General features: G+C 35.6%; 1 protein-coding gene across 3 annotated transcripts in view; it reads left to right on the top strand.

The window, feature by feature from the left end:
- The window catches only part of AHI1 (Abelson helper integration site 1), a 98,125-nt gene that overhangs the window by 24,729 nt on the left and 60,333 nt on the right, over window positions 1–13,063 (top strand). For all 3 annotated transcript variants that reach the window (XM_075087697.1, XM_075087696.1, XM_075087698.1), the window contains exons 12-18: window positions 110–233; window positions 2,542–2,771; window positions 4,200–4,303; window positions 4,916–5,034; window positions 7,883–8,013; window positions 9,300–9,440; window positions 11,454–11,656. In XM_075087697.1, coding sequence (XP_074943798.1) covers window positions 110–233; window positions 2,542–2,771; window positions 4,200–4,303; window positions 4,916–5,034; window positions 7,883–8,013; window positions 9,300–9,440; window positions 11,454–11,656 — 1,052 coding nt within the window. The remainder of the gene's footprint in view (window positions 1–109; window positions 234–2,541; window positions 2,772–4,199; window positions 4,304–4,915; window positions 5,035–7,882; window positions 8,014–9,299; window positions 9,441–11,453; window positions 11,657–13,063) is intronic.

Raw genomic sequence — 13,063 nt, 5'->3', positions numbered from 1 at the left:
AGCAGAAACTCAGCCCAGATTAGACTAAACTTTGCACATAATGCACAGCTGCATATAATTGATTATAAATAAGTACAGAATTTTTATTTTTCTATTTAAACTTCACTAGTGTATGAAATTCCTTCTGGACGGTTCCTGAGAGAATTTTATGGTCATCTTAACATAGTGTATGATCTTTGTTGGTCAAAAGACAATCAATACCTTCTTACTTCATCCTCTGATGGCACTGTCAGGTCAGTATGATGATGTTCTGGCAGATAGCACCAGAAGCACGAAAGAAAGTGGTCCAGTTTCATTTCTTACTAAACACTGTGCTATAACTTTTTAATGAAAGATTTGATTGCAGTGTGCCTTACCCTATAAATTATAAAAATTACGATGGAGTTAAACACTATGCTGTATTTACTATATTAGTTTCTAATGTATATGTATTTGAGACTAAAGCTTTTCCAGAAACTGTAGCGTCTAAATCTACAGGGCAGAAAAAATTAGCAAAAGACTTCATATTTCCAGCAGTCACTGAGGCATTTGGAATATTCTGTCCTTGGTGAAATTGCCGTATTATGAATGCAGTATTAAGTTTGCAAATTTGAACATAAGGCAGGAAACTGAAAATTTAAGATTCAAGTTATGTGTATAAATTGGCCACACTGTGTGTTTATATATATATGTAATGTTTTTGACACATAGTTAAATAATTCAACTTAAATTGCTTTAAATGTAATTTTGTTAGTATTTCTAAAACTGAATGTGTAACATTTTACTCTACAATTTAAAAGTGTACTTCAATGCACTGTTAATGTTAAAATACTAATCTGTTCAAGGTTTAAAAGCAAAACCCTCAAAACTGTAGAAAAACATGAAAGTATGGCTGTGACACTGCATAATTTTATTACGAGCTACTTCATAGATTTTCATAGGGCCTTTTTTTTTAGCTCTTCAGATCCTTATCTCTTGTTTCTGTTATGCAACTCAGTAATGCTACAGGCAGTTGCATAATTAAAATGCCAGAAGAATTGTTAAATGATATATGTGTGAAACTGTTTTGCTCTTTTTTGCTGTTTGTATGTAGGAATAAGAAGAATATTTTGAGAGCTTAGGCCATGTTTTTATTTTTATTTGGAAGCAGATTAAATAATAGATTTTTATGTTGAAGTCAGTATAAATTTCAGTCATGTTACCTATAAGAAGGCCCAGCTGTTCCTCAATTCTTGAATTTGTGGCAGCAAGCTGAAACTGTAGTGGTCTGTCTCCTTTTCTGTGTACTATGCATAGTCACTGTACGAGTTGTTAGTTCCTGTATTTATTGTCCGTTGCCTTAAGCTCCTTAAAAAGTCTCAGTTTAGGCAAAGAGTTTCTTCTTCCCTTTCATATTGAGAGCATTTTGCCATGGTAGAATTGAAGTATGGGGACCAAAAGGCACCCTATTGCTTTGAAGTCATTATCAGTTTATTACCTGGATCATCTCTCAGATTGAGTTCTAAGGCCACTTGAAGGGAAATTTGGGAACTTAAGTGAATCCTTCTTTATGTAGTGTTCTGTATGTTACCCTTGAGCCTTCCCAGTCTTTAGGCCCACATTATTTGTGAGCAATAAATTAACTTTTATGTTGTTAGAGCAAAACCATTCTAAAAGATAGGTAGACTCTTTGTGACCTTTGCACATTAATAAGTTGCAAGTTAATCGCTGTACTCTAAAGGGGTTGCAATTTTGTAATGAACTTACCTCAGAGTAAGTTCAGAATTCTTCAGTAGCCACCAGAAGTAGTCACCCCACCTGGAAGGGTGGCACTTGAACAACTAAATTCCATATTGTAATGGAGCGCTCTCTATAATGCGCTGCCCACCTGTATTTCATGATCCAGGTACCCTTCCATTCTTTATGGACTCATCTTTGGGGAAGGCTCACTAATAAAATGTATAGCATCAAACAAAAAACAGTTCCTAAGAAAAATCTGATCTGACGGCTATGGGTGGTGAAGGATAGGAAGTAGATGAATAGTAAGAACTGAATTTATGTGAAGAAAACATCCTTGAGATTGTAATCACTGTGTGGTAGGTAATTGTTCTTTTAAAACTTTCTGGGGTTTTATTTATAGTCAGTGGTCTTAAATGTTTCTTTATGGGTTTTTTTTGTTCTACTTAAAAAAAAAAAAAGTGTGATACCCCTAGAAGGTCTTAATTTGCTTATAACTCCTGAAAGAAAGAAACCAAACAATTTCATGGAATTCTTGATATTTTAAAATGAGCAAAATGTCCATTCAATTAGTAAGTAGTCGTGAATTTACTTTGAAGACAGAGTACTATGTAAAGTAGTAAAGGTATCTTAAATAAATATCTTAAAAAAAAAAAAAAGGTACCTTAAAGTAAAGGTACCATATTAAAGTATTAAATATAGGTGGAAGAAATTGGTAGGATAAACAGGTGATGTTAAGTGTTTGCAAGCATTTGCCTATAGAACCACTAGGACAAAGTATGCCATCAGTTATAACTGTATGTGATTGCTTTATACAGTAGATATCCTAACATCCTTTCCTTTTAGAATGTGGAAAATAGAAATGCAGGCAGCATCTGCAGTGAGAGTTTTCCCTCATCCTTCATTTGTTTACACCGCAAAGTACCACCCAACTGCTGACTTGTTGGTCGTGACAGGATGTTATGACTCGGTGATTAGAATCTGGAATGCAAATGTGACAGAAATCCATGGGCAACTGCTACAGGAGCTTAATGGTCACAGAAGCTTCATCAACACACTTTGTTTTGATGCAGAAGGTATGTACTTAGTCTTACGTTTTCAAATAGTCATCTTTTCAGTTGAAGGCCAACTTAAGTGTTACTAGTTTGCTTTATTTCATAGAGGCAATGTGAAATGCTGGAATAAAATAGAGTAGTTTTAGCGGTGATTGCAATTAATATGTTAGCATGATGGCTTATTTGGACAAACACAAAGGGACGCATAGTCCCTGATACAAATTGAGAGTAATCAGAAACAGTAAGTGTAGCAAGGACAGGCAAATAAATTTGTAGTGATGAGGCAATGATGACTAGGCAGGTTTTGGTCATGGTGTCCCTATAACTAGCTATTGTTAGTAAGCTAATGTTTTGTATGTATTGCAGCAAAAATTTGCAGAATATAAAGCATGAGCTTTATATGAGCTATTGCTCATAGGAGACAAGTGGATCAGGATGCAGGTGAAAAGCCTAGCCGTTAGTGTAGAGAGGTAAGCTGGAGAAACGGCAGGTTTAGTTAAAGAATTAGGTGGAAGAATTATGTACTAACTTAAAAGGAGAAGTAGTAAATCTGAAACCAGCTTCTAGAGAACTCTCAAAACAGAACTTCAGAACAGGGGATTGCATGATCGTAGCAGTAGCAAAGACAGCTCCACCATATTGTCATTCAAATTTATCAACTCAGTACAAAGATAAAGAAAATGAGGGTAGCAGTAGTTAGATTCCGAGAATTTTAATGCTGGACTGAAGAATTGGGAAGGTGATGAACTTTTCAACATTGACAGAGAATGTGGAAAACTGAGAGAAAAGGACAGAGATTTGACTACTGTGAATAATGCTTTCATCTGTGAATCTACCAGTTAACGAGTGAGAGACATGTACTAACATGCACTAGTGGAGGGTGGGAAGAATTGAAGGTGGGTGAATGAATAAGATACTTGGAAGTGTTTGACTTTTTCTGGTATTAGTAACACCATTGGTAATTTGGTGGTTCATTTTTGGAGGTATTGAGTGGTGTAGGTACTATGAGGAGAAAAGAGTTGCATTTTGATAAAGAATAAGTATTTGTGCTTAATTTAAGACAACTGTTGGAAAACAATATTTGTTCTTGTTTAAAATGATCTCAGTAGTGTATAGGTAAGCATTAGGCTATCGTGAAGCTCATTGAGCTATAAATGCTCTTTTTTTGCTGGTTCTAGAATATGAGTAAAAATGAAACTTAAAAGAATATTCAGCACCTCAGTATCCAACTTACGTGCTAAATCCAAATTTATGATATCAAATTAAGTCATGCAGTATGAGCAAAATGTATTTGCCATAAGTGTATCATAGCAAAAGAGAGGAAAGAATTGGTGTTCTCCTGTTCAAAAAAAAAAAAAAATAGAAAAAAGTTGTTTGTTGTTCATACATCATTTTCTGTATTTGTTCTTTTGTGTGTTGATGTTCTACTTATAAGATGTTATTTCACAGGGCTCCACATGTTCTCAGGAGATAGTTCAGGACTGATAATAGTTTGGGATGCATCTGTCAAAAGTAGTTCTCAAAACCTGTTTCAACACTGGAGGATTAATAAGGTATACAGGTTTCTTAAACTTGCATGGTAATTTTTATTTGAACTGTTCCAAATCTAGTAATATGACTTGAATTCAAATTTTTTTATACATTAACTTTTGTTTAACTGAAAAGGTGTATTTTCTTTAAACAACAGTACAAAAGCTGATAGAACATGCTGTGATTCACTGACTTAAAATTTTCAAATTGTTTTGCAAGTTCAATTTTTTTGTATAAAAACATGAAAATGCTTGAGGTTTAATAACATTGTATTAACAGATAAATGCTAATGCATTACGTTCATTTTCTAGAGACAACAATAAAATAGACCACAGGCTTTACAAATCACCTTTGTTCATACCTTAGAGGCCTAATGTTCAGTCAGCATTTCTATCATCAACTGTCTTTCAGAAGTTCAGAGTCACACTGGAATCTGCCTTGTGGTTGTGAAAAGCTGACTGCCTAGGATGAAATGCCTTAATATAGGAACAAACTTTTTCCTTAACCAAATAGAATGCACTGGGCAGAAAGAGAGTAATGCAAGAGAAAAATGAATAATAATGTGTAAAAACTTGAATTTTAAAACATAAAGTTGGTTTGGGGTTTTTTTAACTTTCTTTTCCTTCTTTCTGTAGGAAATAAAAGAAAATGATATTAAAGGAACACCAATAAATCATTTGGAGGTGCATCCAAATGGAAGGCGTTTATTAATCCACACCAAAGACAGTACTCTGAGAATCATGGATCTCAGAATGTAGGTACATTTTTGGTGACAAGTGTGTATTTCGTTTTTGTTTTAATATTTGCTTGGGGAAATAAACTGCCATAAAACTATTAAATGTGTAGTTTTGGAGAAGAAAGATGTCCTCAGAATCAAGGATAGCAATATTAGGGTTAGGAAATGGTTTCAAAACACCGCATTATTACAGACTTTTTGTGTGATATTGGGTAAGTCTTTTTAGAATAGAATATCCAAAAATTACTAGATTACTTGGGAGCTTAAGGTGGCATGAAGGAAAAGATATTAGTCTCCTAAAGGTTGAATTCACTTTTAAAAATGCAATCTGGGCATGCAGATAACTTTGAAATGATAATATTTCTTTGCTTTAGCTTCTCATTGTTAAGACTCCGAGAAGAGTAATTTGATGATAAAATGGAATGAAGATTGTCATCATAAATACTGAAATATGCAGTGATGTATATATTATGGTATATTAGGCAGGTGGTGAGATATTTTTTACCTAGTTTTTGATGATTTTCTCATTTTAAGTTGTGAACATGATTCTTTAATAATAAGCTGCAATAAAAAACAAGGGGGATCACAGAATCACTTGAGTTGTTGATGTTGGAGATTGGCCAGTCCAACCCCAATAATCAAAACATGAGGGCATGTTACTCAGTTGGGTTTTGACTCTCCAATCTTCAAGATATTCTACAACTTCTGTGAGCGCACGTTCTAGTATTCACCCTCAAAGTAAAAGAAGTGTTTTTTTCTTAATTTTAAACAAAATTTCCTATATTTCAGTTTTTGTCCATTCCCACTTGTCATTTCACTGGGTGAAACGGAGAGGAATCTTAGTCCTATCAATTAGAGACGTTGATAAGATGCACCTAAACGTTCTTTTCTGGAAAGTCACGTTGAAGATATGAACACTTTTTATAAATGATCATCCTTAATTTTATGGGTTGCCTTCCTTGCATCACCATGCAGAAAATCAGATGTCCCTGGTGTTCTACATGAAACAGGCTAAACTATCCACTCAATCGGAGCATGAAATGGTGGATTAACAGAGGGAACCCATCGTTTTTGAAGCAGATAGTGTTCTTCTAACACTACCATGCATTAAAAGTGCAGAGTTTTAATTTGAGAGAGAAAAATGGACATGCATATTAATCTTTAAGAAGGGGTTAATATGGTGTGCAATTTCACAATTATTAAGCCAGTTTATCCATAGGTCACGCCATCTCCTCCTATCTCCCACACTTCTGGCCATGTATTCCTAGCATTTCTTTTTATCAGCTCTAGGGATCTTTTGATGCAGGGTAAGTCAGGTCAGTGAACTGATCCGACTAAAAATCAGCCTACAAATACAAATGATTAATTTTCATTTTTTTCACTATCTGATCTAACTCATCTGATAGCTGCCCAAACACTAGAGAAGTGAGGGAGAGCCTGGGAAAATAAGGGTGGAGAGGACAGCAGCAGGACTGCTGCTTTGACTGCAGCCCATAGTTACATTGGCTTAAGTCTATCAATAAACCACAGGGTTAGATACCCAGCAGTGATAATTTTACATGTCAGCATTAACTGTTCATTCCCTGCATGAGAAAAGAGGGGGTGGAGGTCACAGATCAACACAATTCACTTAGATTGACATCTAGTTGTTCTTAACTTTCCTCTGTCAACTTGCTTTTGTGATATGTTTGGATAATGCTGTTGTCCTGTCACTCAGGTATGTGATCAGGGATTTGCTTTTGGTTCAGACCTCTCCTTAGGGTTTCATATGCAGGTTAGCTTTACATCTTGCAGAGCTCTTCTGCATGACAACTCAGAGATACTATCTTTCTTATTCATGTAGCTAAAACTTTTATTTGGGCTAATATGGTCTTGCGCTGTGATCATTAAAGCATCCTTTTCTCTTGCTTGCCAAATAGAATTATATCTAAGGTATATTAATTTAGAATATTATGAAAAATAATTTTCTTGTCATATTAACTGCATTGCACTTCTCCTAATATACCTCCATCATGTCTGCTGTAACACGTTTTAAAAATTACTGTCTGCTGTCTTTGAGGGCCATTGTGGTCTATTGCCGTTCTTCTTGCCTTGAATTCTCCACCATAGTGTTACTGTTGTCTTAGTCTCCATTTTGAACTTTCATATCTCTTTCCAAGCTGTACCTCATTTTTGAGATAGCGTCTTAAAACCTGGTTTATGCTTCTCTAAATCCTTTTGCAGTTTCTCTCTTCCTTGATGCCTACAAACTGTTTGATGGTAGTTCATTAGAAGGTCATTATTACTATGCTGGCCGGTAGTGTTTCACTGAAAAAAAAGATTAGGATACCTAAGTAGCACAATAATATTAAAAATATTAATGTTAATAGGAAGTCAATATTGATGTCTGGAATTTGTTGATTCTACTGCTGGTTTTCCAACAAAGGAGACATCAGTCTGAAGAGCTAAATAGAGCTGCTGGATAAACTTAAGCACTACTGGGATGTAATCAAGCTCAGGAAGCATAACGAAAACTTTTCTGGCAGAGCTTGGAGTAATAGTGCCAATTTCCCCATTCTTTGCAAAGCCCAGGAACAAGAAAATGCAAATTACTACATCTGTATTCATTCTCTAGATCTGAGTATTTCCATTTTCTACTAAAAGACAAGGATGTACACTTTCATCTATAATTTCAGGTGCATTATGAAAGCCAGGGAAAAGAAAGGTTAAACACTGCACTCTGGAAAAGGTGTGTGCTTGCATATCTATTTGGGATGCAAGGTATACTGATTTTATTGAGGAATAGAGAGGGGGACTGATACTTTCAGAATAGACAATCTAATTTTTTCTGTATCTGCTACATTTGCAAACTCTTCTTTGTCTTTAGCTTGGCTACAAAGAAATACATAGGTGCCACAAATTACAGAGAAAAGATTCACAGCACCTTAACACCATGTGGCACATTCCTGTTTTCTGGAAGTGAAGATGGAAAGGCTTATGTTTGGAATCCAGAAACAGGTAACTAATTATTTTATGGTCGTAAGCCAGGTTGTCAAAACTGAGGGGGAAAGGGTTTTGTAAGCTTTATTGAAACACTTTTGATATGGAATAAAACTTCATTAAGATGTTCTTAAATCCTGAAGCCTTAGCTCCACCTTTTAAATAGCTATTATTAATCTCTGAGATTTAATTCTCTAGAGGAAATTAATAGGCAAAGCTAGCGTTTGTAATATCCAGCAGGAAAGGGCACCTTAAGCTCAGCTTTTTGTGTACCGCAGTCCTTCACGTGTGGAGTTAAAGCGGAATGCACAAAAATGTTTTAAGTTAAATTAGTAGTTTTGTTGCATTAGGCTTTTGTTGAGAGCAACTTCATCTGCCTCCCAGTAGTGATTGGAGACTCTGAATATATTTAGCCTTTGGAATATAAGGTTACTGTGTGAATTATTTCCCAAATGGAATAGTTTCAAAATAGCTACCAAAATCTCTCTGGAAAAGTGTTAAGCAAATGTAAGACAGAGAATTTGTCATCTTTGGTATACAGTGAGGTAAAAGGGACAAAAATAACAGTAGAAGATAGCAGGATACACTTCTTGGTTTTGATGACATGATGTTCTGTCTCCAATTATGATCTAAATATTTTTGAAAGGAAAAAGTAAATATTTTAAAACTTGCAGCTAACCAACAGTTCTGTTTTGAATTTCCTTCCACCTTTGCAACTATATTAGCTTACATCTATGCCACTACATGATTTGTCTGAAAACTTTAAAGCAGAATAAAAGTAAGAGGAGGGATAAATTTTGTCAGTAATATGTTTTCACTAGGCATTGACTCTTGCTTACACACTGTACTTGCATTCATAATGCCATCAGCTGAAGACCCAATTTTATTTATTTTTTAAATAATTTTGTTCTCAACTTTCATTCCTATTCTCAGTATTATGTAATTGAAATCCACAACTAAGATAGCTATCTCTGGCTAAACGCAAGCACAAACAAATACTGTGGAACACCACCTTTCCAGAACTCACTTATCAGAACAAGAGAAGTCAGCTAACCTGATGCATCCTGTGGGATTTCCTGCAGCTGTTGCAACAGCACTAACTTTTCTGACTTAGTCAATAATTTAAAAGCATGCAGTATTTCGTCTCTTGTGCCAAATACTACTTTTCAATAAGGAAATGGATTGAAGAATATTTATTTACAATGGCAATCACTGTAATGTAGTAATGCAAGCTTTAACCAACTGTTATTTTGTTGTATCGAATATGTTTCCGTAGTGTTAATAAACTTTTTTCACTTCTGTAGGAGATCAGGTGGCCATATATTCTGAACTCCCCTTCACATCTCCACTTCGTGATGTTGCCTTTCATCCACATGAACACATGGTGTCATTTTGTGCCTTTGGTCAAAACCACCCAATACTTGTATACGTCTATGATTATAAAGGTACAATACAAATTTTCTTTATACACACCTGTAAATAATTTATTTTCAGAAGTCATTTGCTAGTATTTGTCCTTCTTTTGAAGGGAAAAGGGTCATTCAATGATAATACGTATCTTTACCCTGGGAGACATGAAAACCCAACTGAATGTGACCCTGCCTTCATCACCAGAGGTCCCTTGCAACCCCAAGTTTAAATGTGTTATTGCATGTCATCCTGTGTGATACTTACAGCACTTTATCATATATAGGCAACATCATGTAAATATTTAAAAGCCCCTTTTCAGTATCAAGGTGGATTATGGATCAAGAAAATACTACTATTCTGAAAATTAATGACTAGCTTAACAGAAATCTCACTGTTTTGTGCTGGCTATGTTACAAAGTAATGTTAAGGGGCTGTATAGGAATTAATTAATGACAGTGTATAGATTGTTTTAATAAACGGTGTTTTGGCTGTGGTGTGATTATGAGACATGTTTATTCCCCATGTTATATTAAAGACAAAGTGATTAAATGCTAGCTTTGAATTTTTGATATACAAAATAAAATTTGGACTGTCCTTTGCAGGCTTTTCTGATGTTGTGTTTGTGGTTAGCTTTAGCAGTGTCATTGTTTCAATTAAGGGCATAGTTTCAGATGTCATGTTGCATCTAGACAGTAGGTAATGTTGATATGAATTCTGCAATAAATTTTTGCATATCTGTAACAGATTTTTGTTTAAATTATGTTTGCAGTGAACGCAAATTTATAAAGCTAATCCTGTCTTTATTTGCTTTTTAAACAACATGTACTAACAAGATTACTCATATCAAATCTCACAGTTTAGGTTATTTGTCTGTTGAACTGGTTGACTTTTACAGGAAAATAAAGTGGAATGACTTCACAATCAATATTCAGTGCTAAACTTCAACCCAGTAAGATAACCTGCATTCTAGAGAGCAATGGAAAATTTTTCGGGTGAAGGATTTCTTTAAAATGTTTTGACTGTTCAGCAAACAGTGAACCTTTAAAAGGCTAATAGGGTAGATTTATATATATAAATATGTGTGTGTGTGTGTGTGTGTGTGTATATATAAATATGTAGAGATCACACAGATATCACACTGGTAGTTATTTGTATCATCTCACTGCTTAACTAAGTCACTGCTGACCGTAAGATTTTGCATAGTTGTGGTCTTTTCTACGTTGTCTGTTACTAACTTTGTTCCTTTTTTGGTTAAAAGCACACACTTGGCTTTCAGGAGATAGTCTTACTGCCTTAGTGTTGAAAGAGTTAATCATACAGTAATACTAATTTTAGTCACTGACACAGTTTTTAAGACTCCAACAGTGTGCATTTTACATACACCAACAGTTTTATGAATATCCTGAACAAAACTCTCATGAATAATTCTTTTAACCTTTGTTGGCTTGAGGCCACAGTACAAAACATCGCAAAAGTCAAACAATTTGTTTAAATGACAGTGAGCACAACTTTCATGAAAAATATTGTATTCTAGAGTAGACTACCTCCTAAGAATGCCTCCTGTGCCTGTATATATGTCTAGCAACTTCTGAAATTTAACTCAAGTATAATAAGCTCACTTGAACTAGGCTGTAAATAAATGTGAAATTTACCTAGTAAAATAGCTGACTTGAATTCAGTGCAAGCTATATAACTTTCTTGCCTTTGAAAACATTCCTTTCTCTTCCCCCCCACCCCATAATATTTCTGCATGGAGATCACTATTGTTTATAAGCAATACAAAAATATTGGTTCTGTGTGAATGGTTACTGAACACAGATGACAAGGGAGACATTGTGATCAGGAAGAGTTGGGAGAAGTGGGGTAGCATGGGGAAAATTTCATGTCATTTTCAGGTTTTCCCTGTAATTCTATTAGTACAGATTCTGGTGGTGTTTCACTGAAGACATGGCTGGCAAAATGACAGTGATGTTGTCTTTTTTTTTTTTTTTTTTCCTTATGGCAGTGTAAGGTTTTACCTGATATATTAATATTGGTTATTTCTACAGTTGCACAACGGGAAGCTGAGCTCGTAAAAGATGTCAGTTCGTCACTTACCACAGCTGCGCCAAGAGGGCCACAGTTCTTTAGCAGTTCTTCTGAAATTCCTGTACAAAAAAGTTCAGTGATGTCTCCAGCAGATCAGTTTGTCAGTGTTGCAAGAGCATCAATGAGAACGCAGAAGGTGAAACAAAAACTTGATTCTGTTATGGTAAGTCAAATTTAATTAATTTCCAGAAGTATATCGTCTTCTCAGCTAAAGTTCATATTCTGGGACTGGTATATCTAACAAAACATATATATGTAGTCTTGGGGTCTGTTCTTCAGAAATGGATCATCTCTTGCTGATATTAATACACCTGTAAGTAGCTGTGTACAAGAGATTAATTGCATAAACCTAAGTTATTTTCATTTTAAAAGTACTGATTACAAGGGGTGTTTTCTGTTGATGCCCATTGCCATTCATGTGATTTACTCCATAGGTCATTATGGCTAAGCTTTAGAAAATTCTTTTTTTTTTCTTATTTTTTCTATTCACCTTTAGAACTGTGTGTGATATAAATGGCAGGGGTTTTGTAGTGGGGGTGCTGCCCAGCAGACCTGTGTGGGAGGAGATCATGGACTGCCCTGTGCTGAGCACAGCTGTTTCCAGCCAGCTCCACAAAGGGACAATACAGACCCACTGCACAATTGAAATTGGAATCAAACAGAAGAGCATATGGTACCTCTGTGAAACATATTTAATAAAGGGTGTTAGCTACTAGGGACAGGAGGCACCAGAGTGGAGGAGGAAACACAAAGAAAAATATGTCAGGAGGCACAAGTGGAGATACAGGAGGAGGGATATGAGGAGCCACAGGAGGAGGCACAAAGGTGATGCAGGAGATGCAAAACAGTGCACAGATGGAGATACAGCGGGAGATAATGGAGTAGGTATGAAGGGAAATCCAGATGTGTGAGGACACACAAAAGAAAACACAGGAGGAGGTACACCTCTGAAGAGACTGCAACCTATGGAGGAATCCATGCTGGACAGGTGCACTCTCCGAGCGGATTTCAGCTGGTGGAGGATCCGCACTAAAGCAGTTGAAATGAATAAGAAACAAGGAGAGGCAAAAAGAGCAAGCCACTATGCACTAACTCCACTCTACTGCACCACCCATCACCTTACCAAAGGGATTGAGTGTAACATGATGGCAAAAGCAAGGAGACTGGGGACTAAGAAGGAGGAGAGGGAGGTGTCTGAAGCAAAGATAAGACAAAAAAGAGGGAGGAAAAGTGTTTTCTTTGGGTGTGTGTTTGACTGTTCGTCTTGTTTCTCAATACCTGAATCAGTAATTGAAGCTTTTGTAACTGGCAATAAATTTAATTAAGTTAAATTCCCCAACCTAAGACAATTCTGCATGCAAAAAGAATGCAGAATATTCCTGAATAGTGCTGTGTAGTTTGCATACATTACTGTTTGCAATGACATGAAATTTATTTAGGTTTGCACTTATTTTTTGTCTTAGTACTTTTGAGTGCATATAGATTTTTTTTTTTATGTAGTTTTAGGCTTTTTCTGCATTAGTAAGTAGTGAAGCACAAAAGAAGCAGATGAATAGGTGAAAGCAGTTGT

The sequence above is a fragment of the Phalacrocorax aristotelis genome, chromosome 3 (genome assembly GCF_949628215.1).
Source record: "Phalacrocorax aristotelis chromosome 3, bGulAri2.1, whole genome shotgun sequence".
Classification (NCBI taxonomy): Eukaryota; Metazoa; Chordata; class Aves; order Suliformes; family Phalacrocoracidae; genus Phalacrocorax; species Phalacrocorax aristotelis.
Note: the sequence above shows the minus strand (reverse complement) of the source record. Positions and strands in the feature narration are given on the sequence as shown.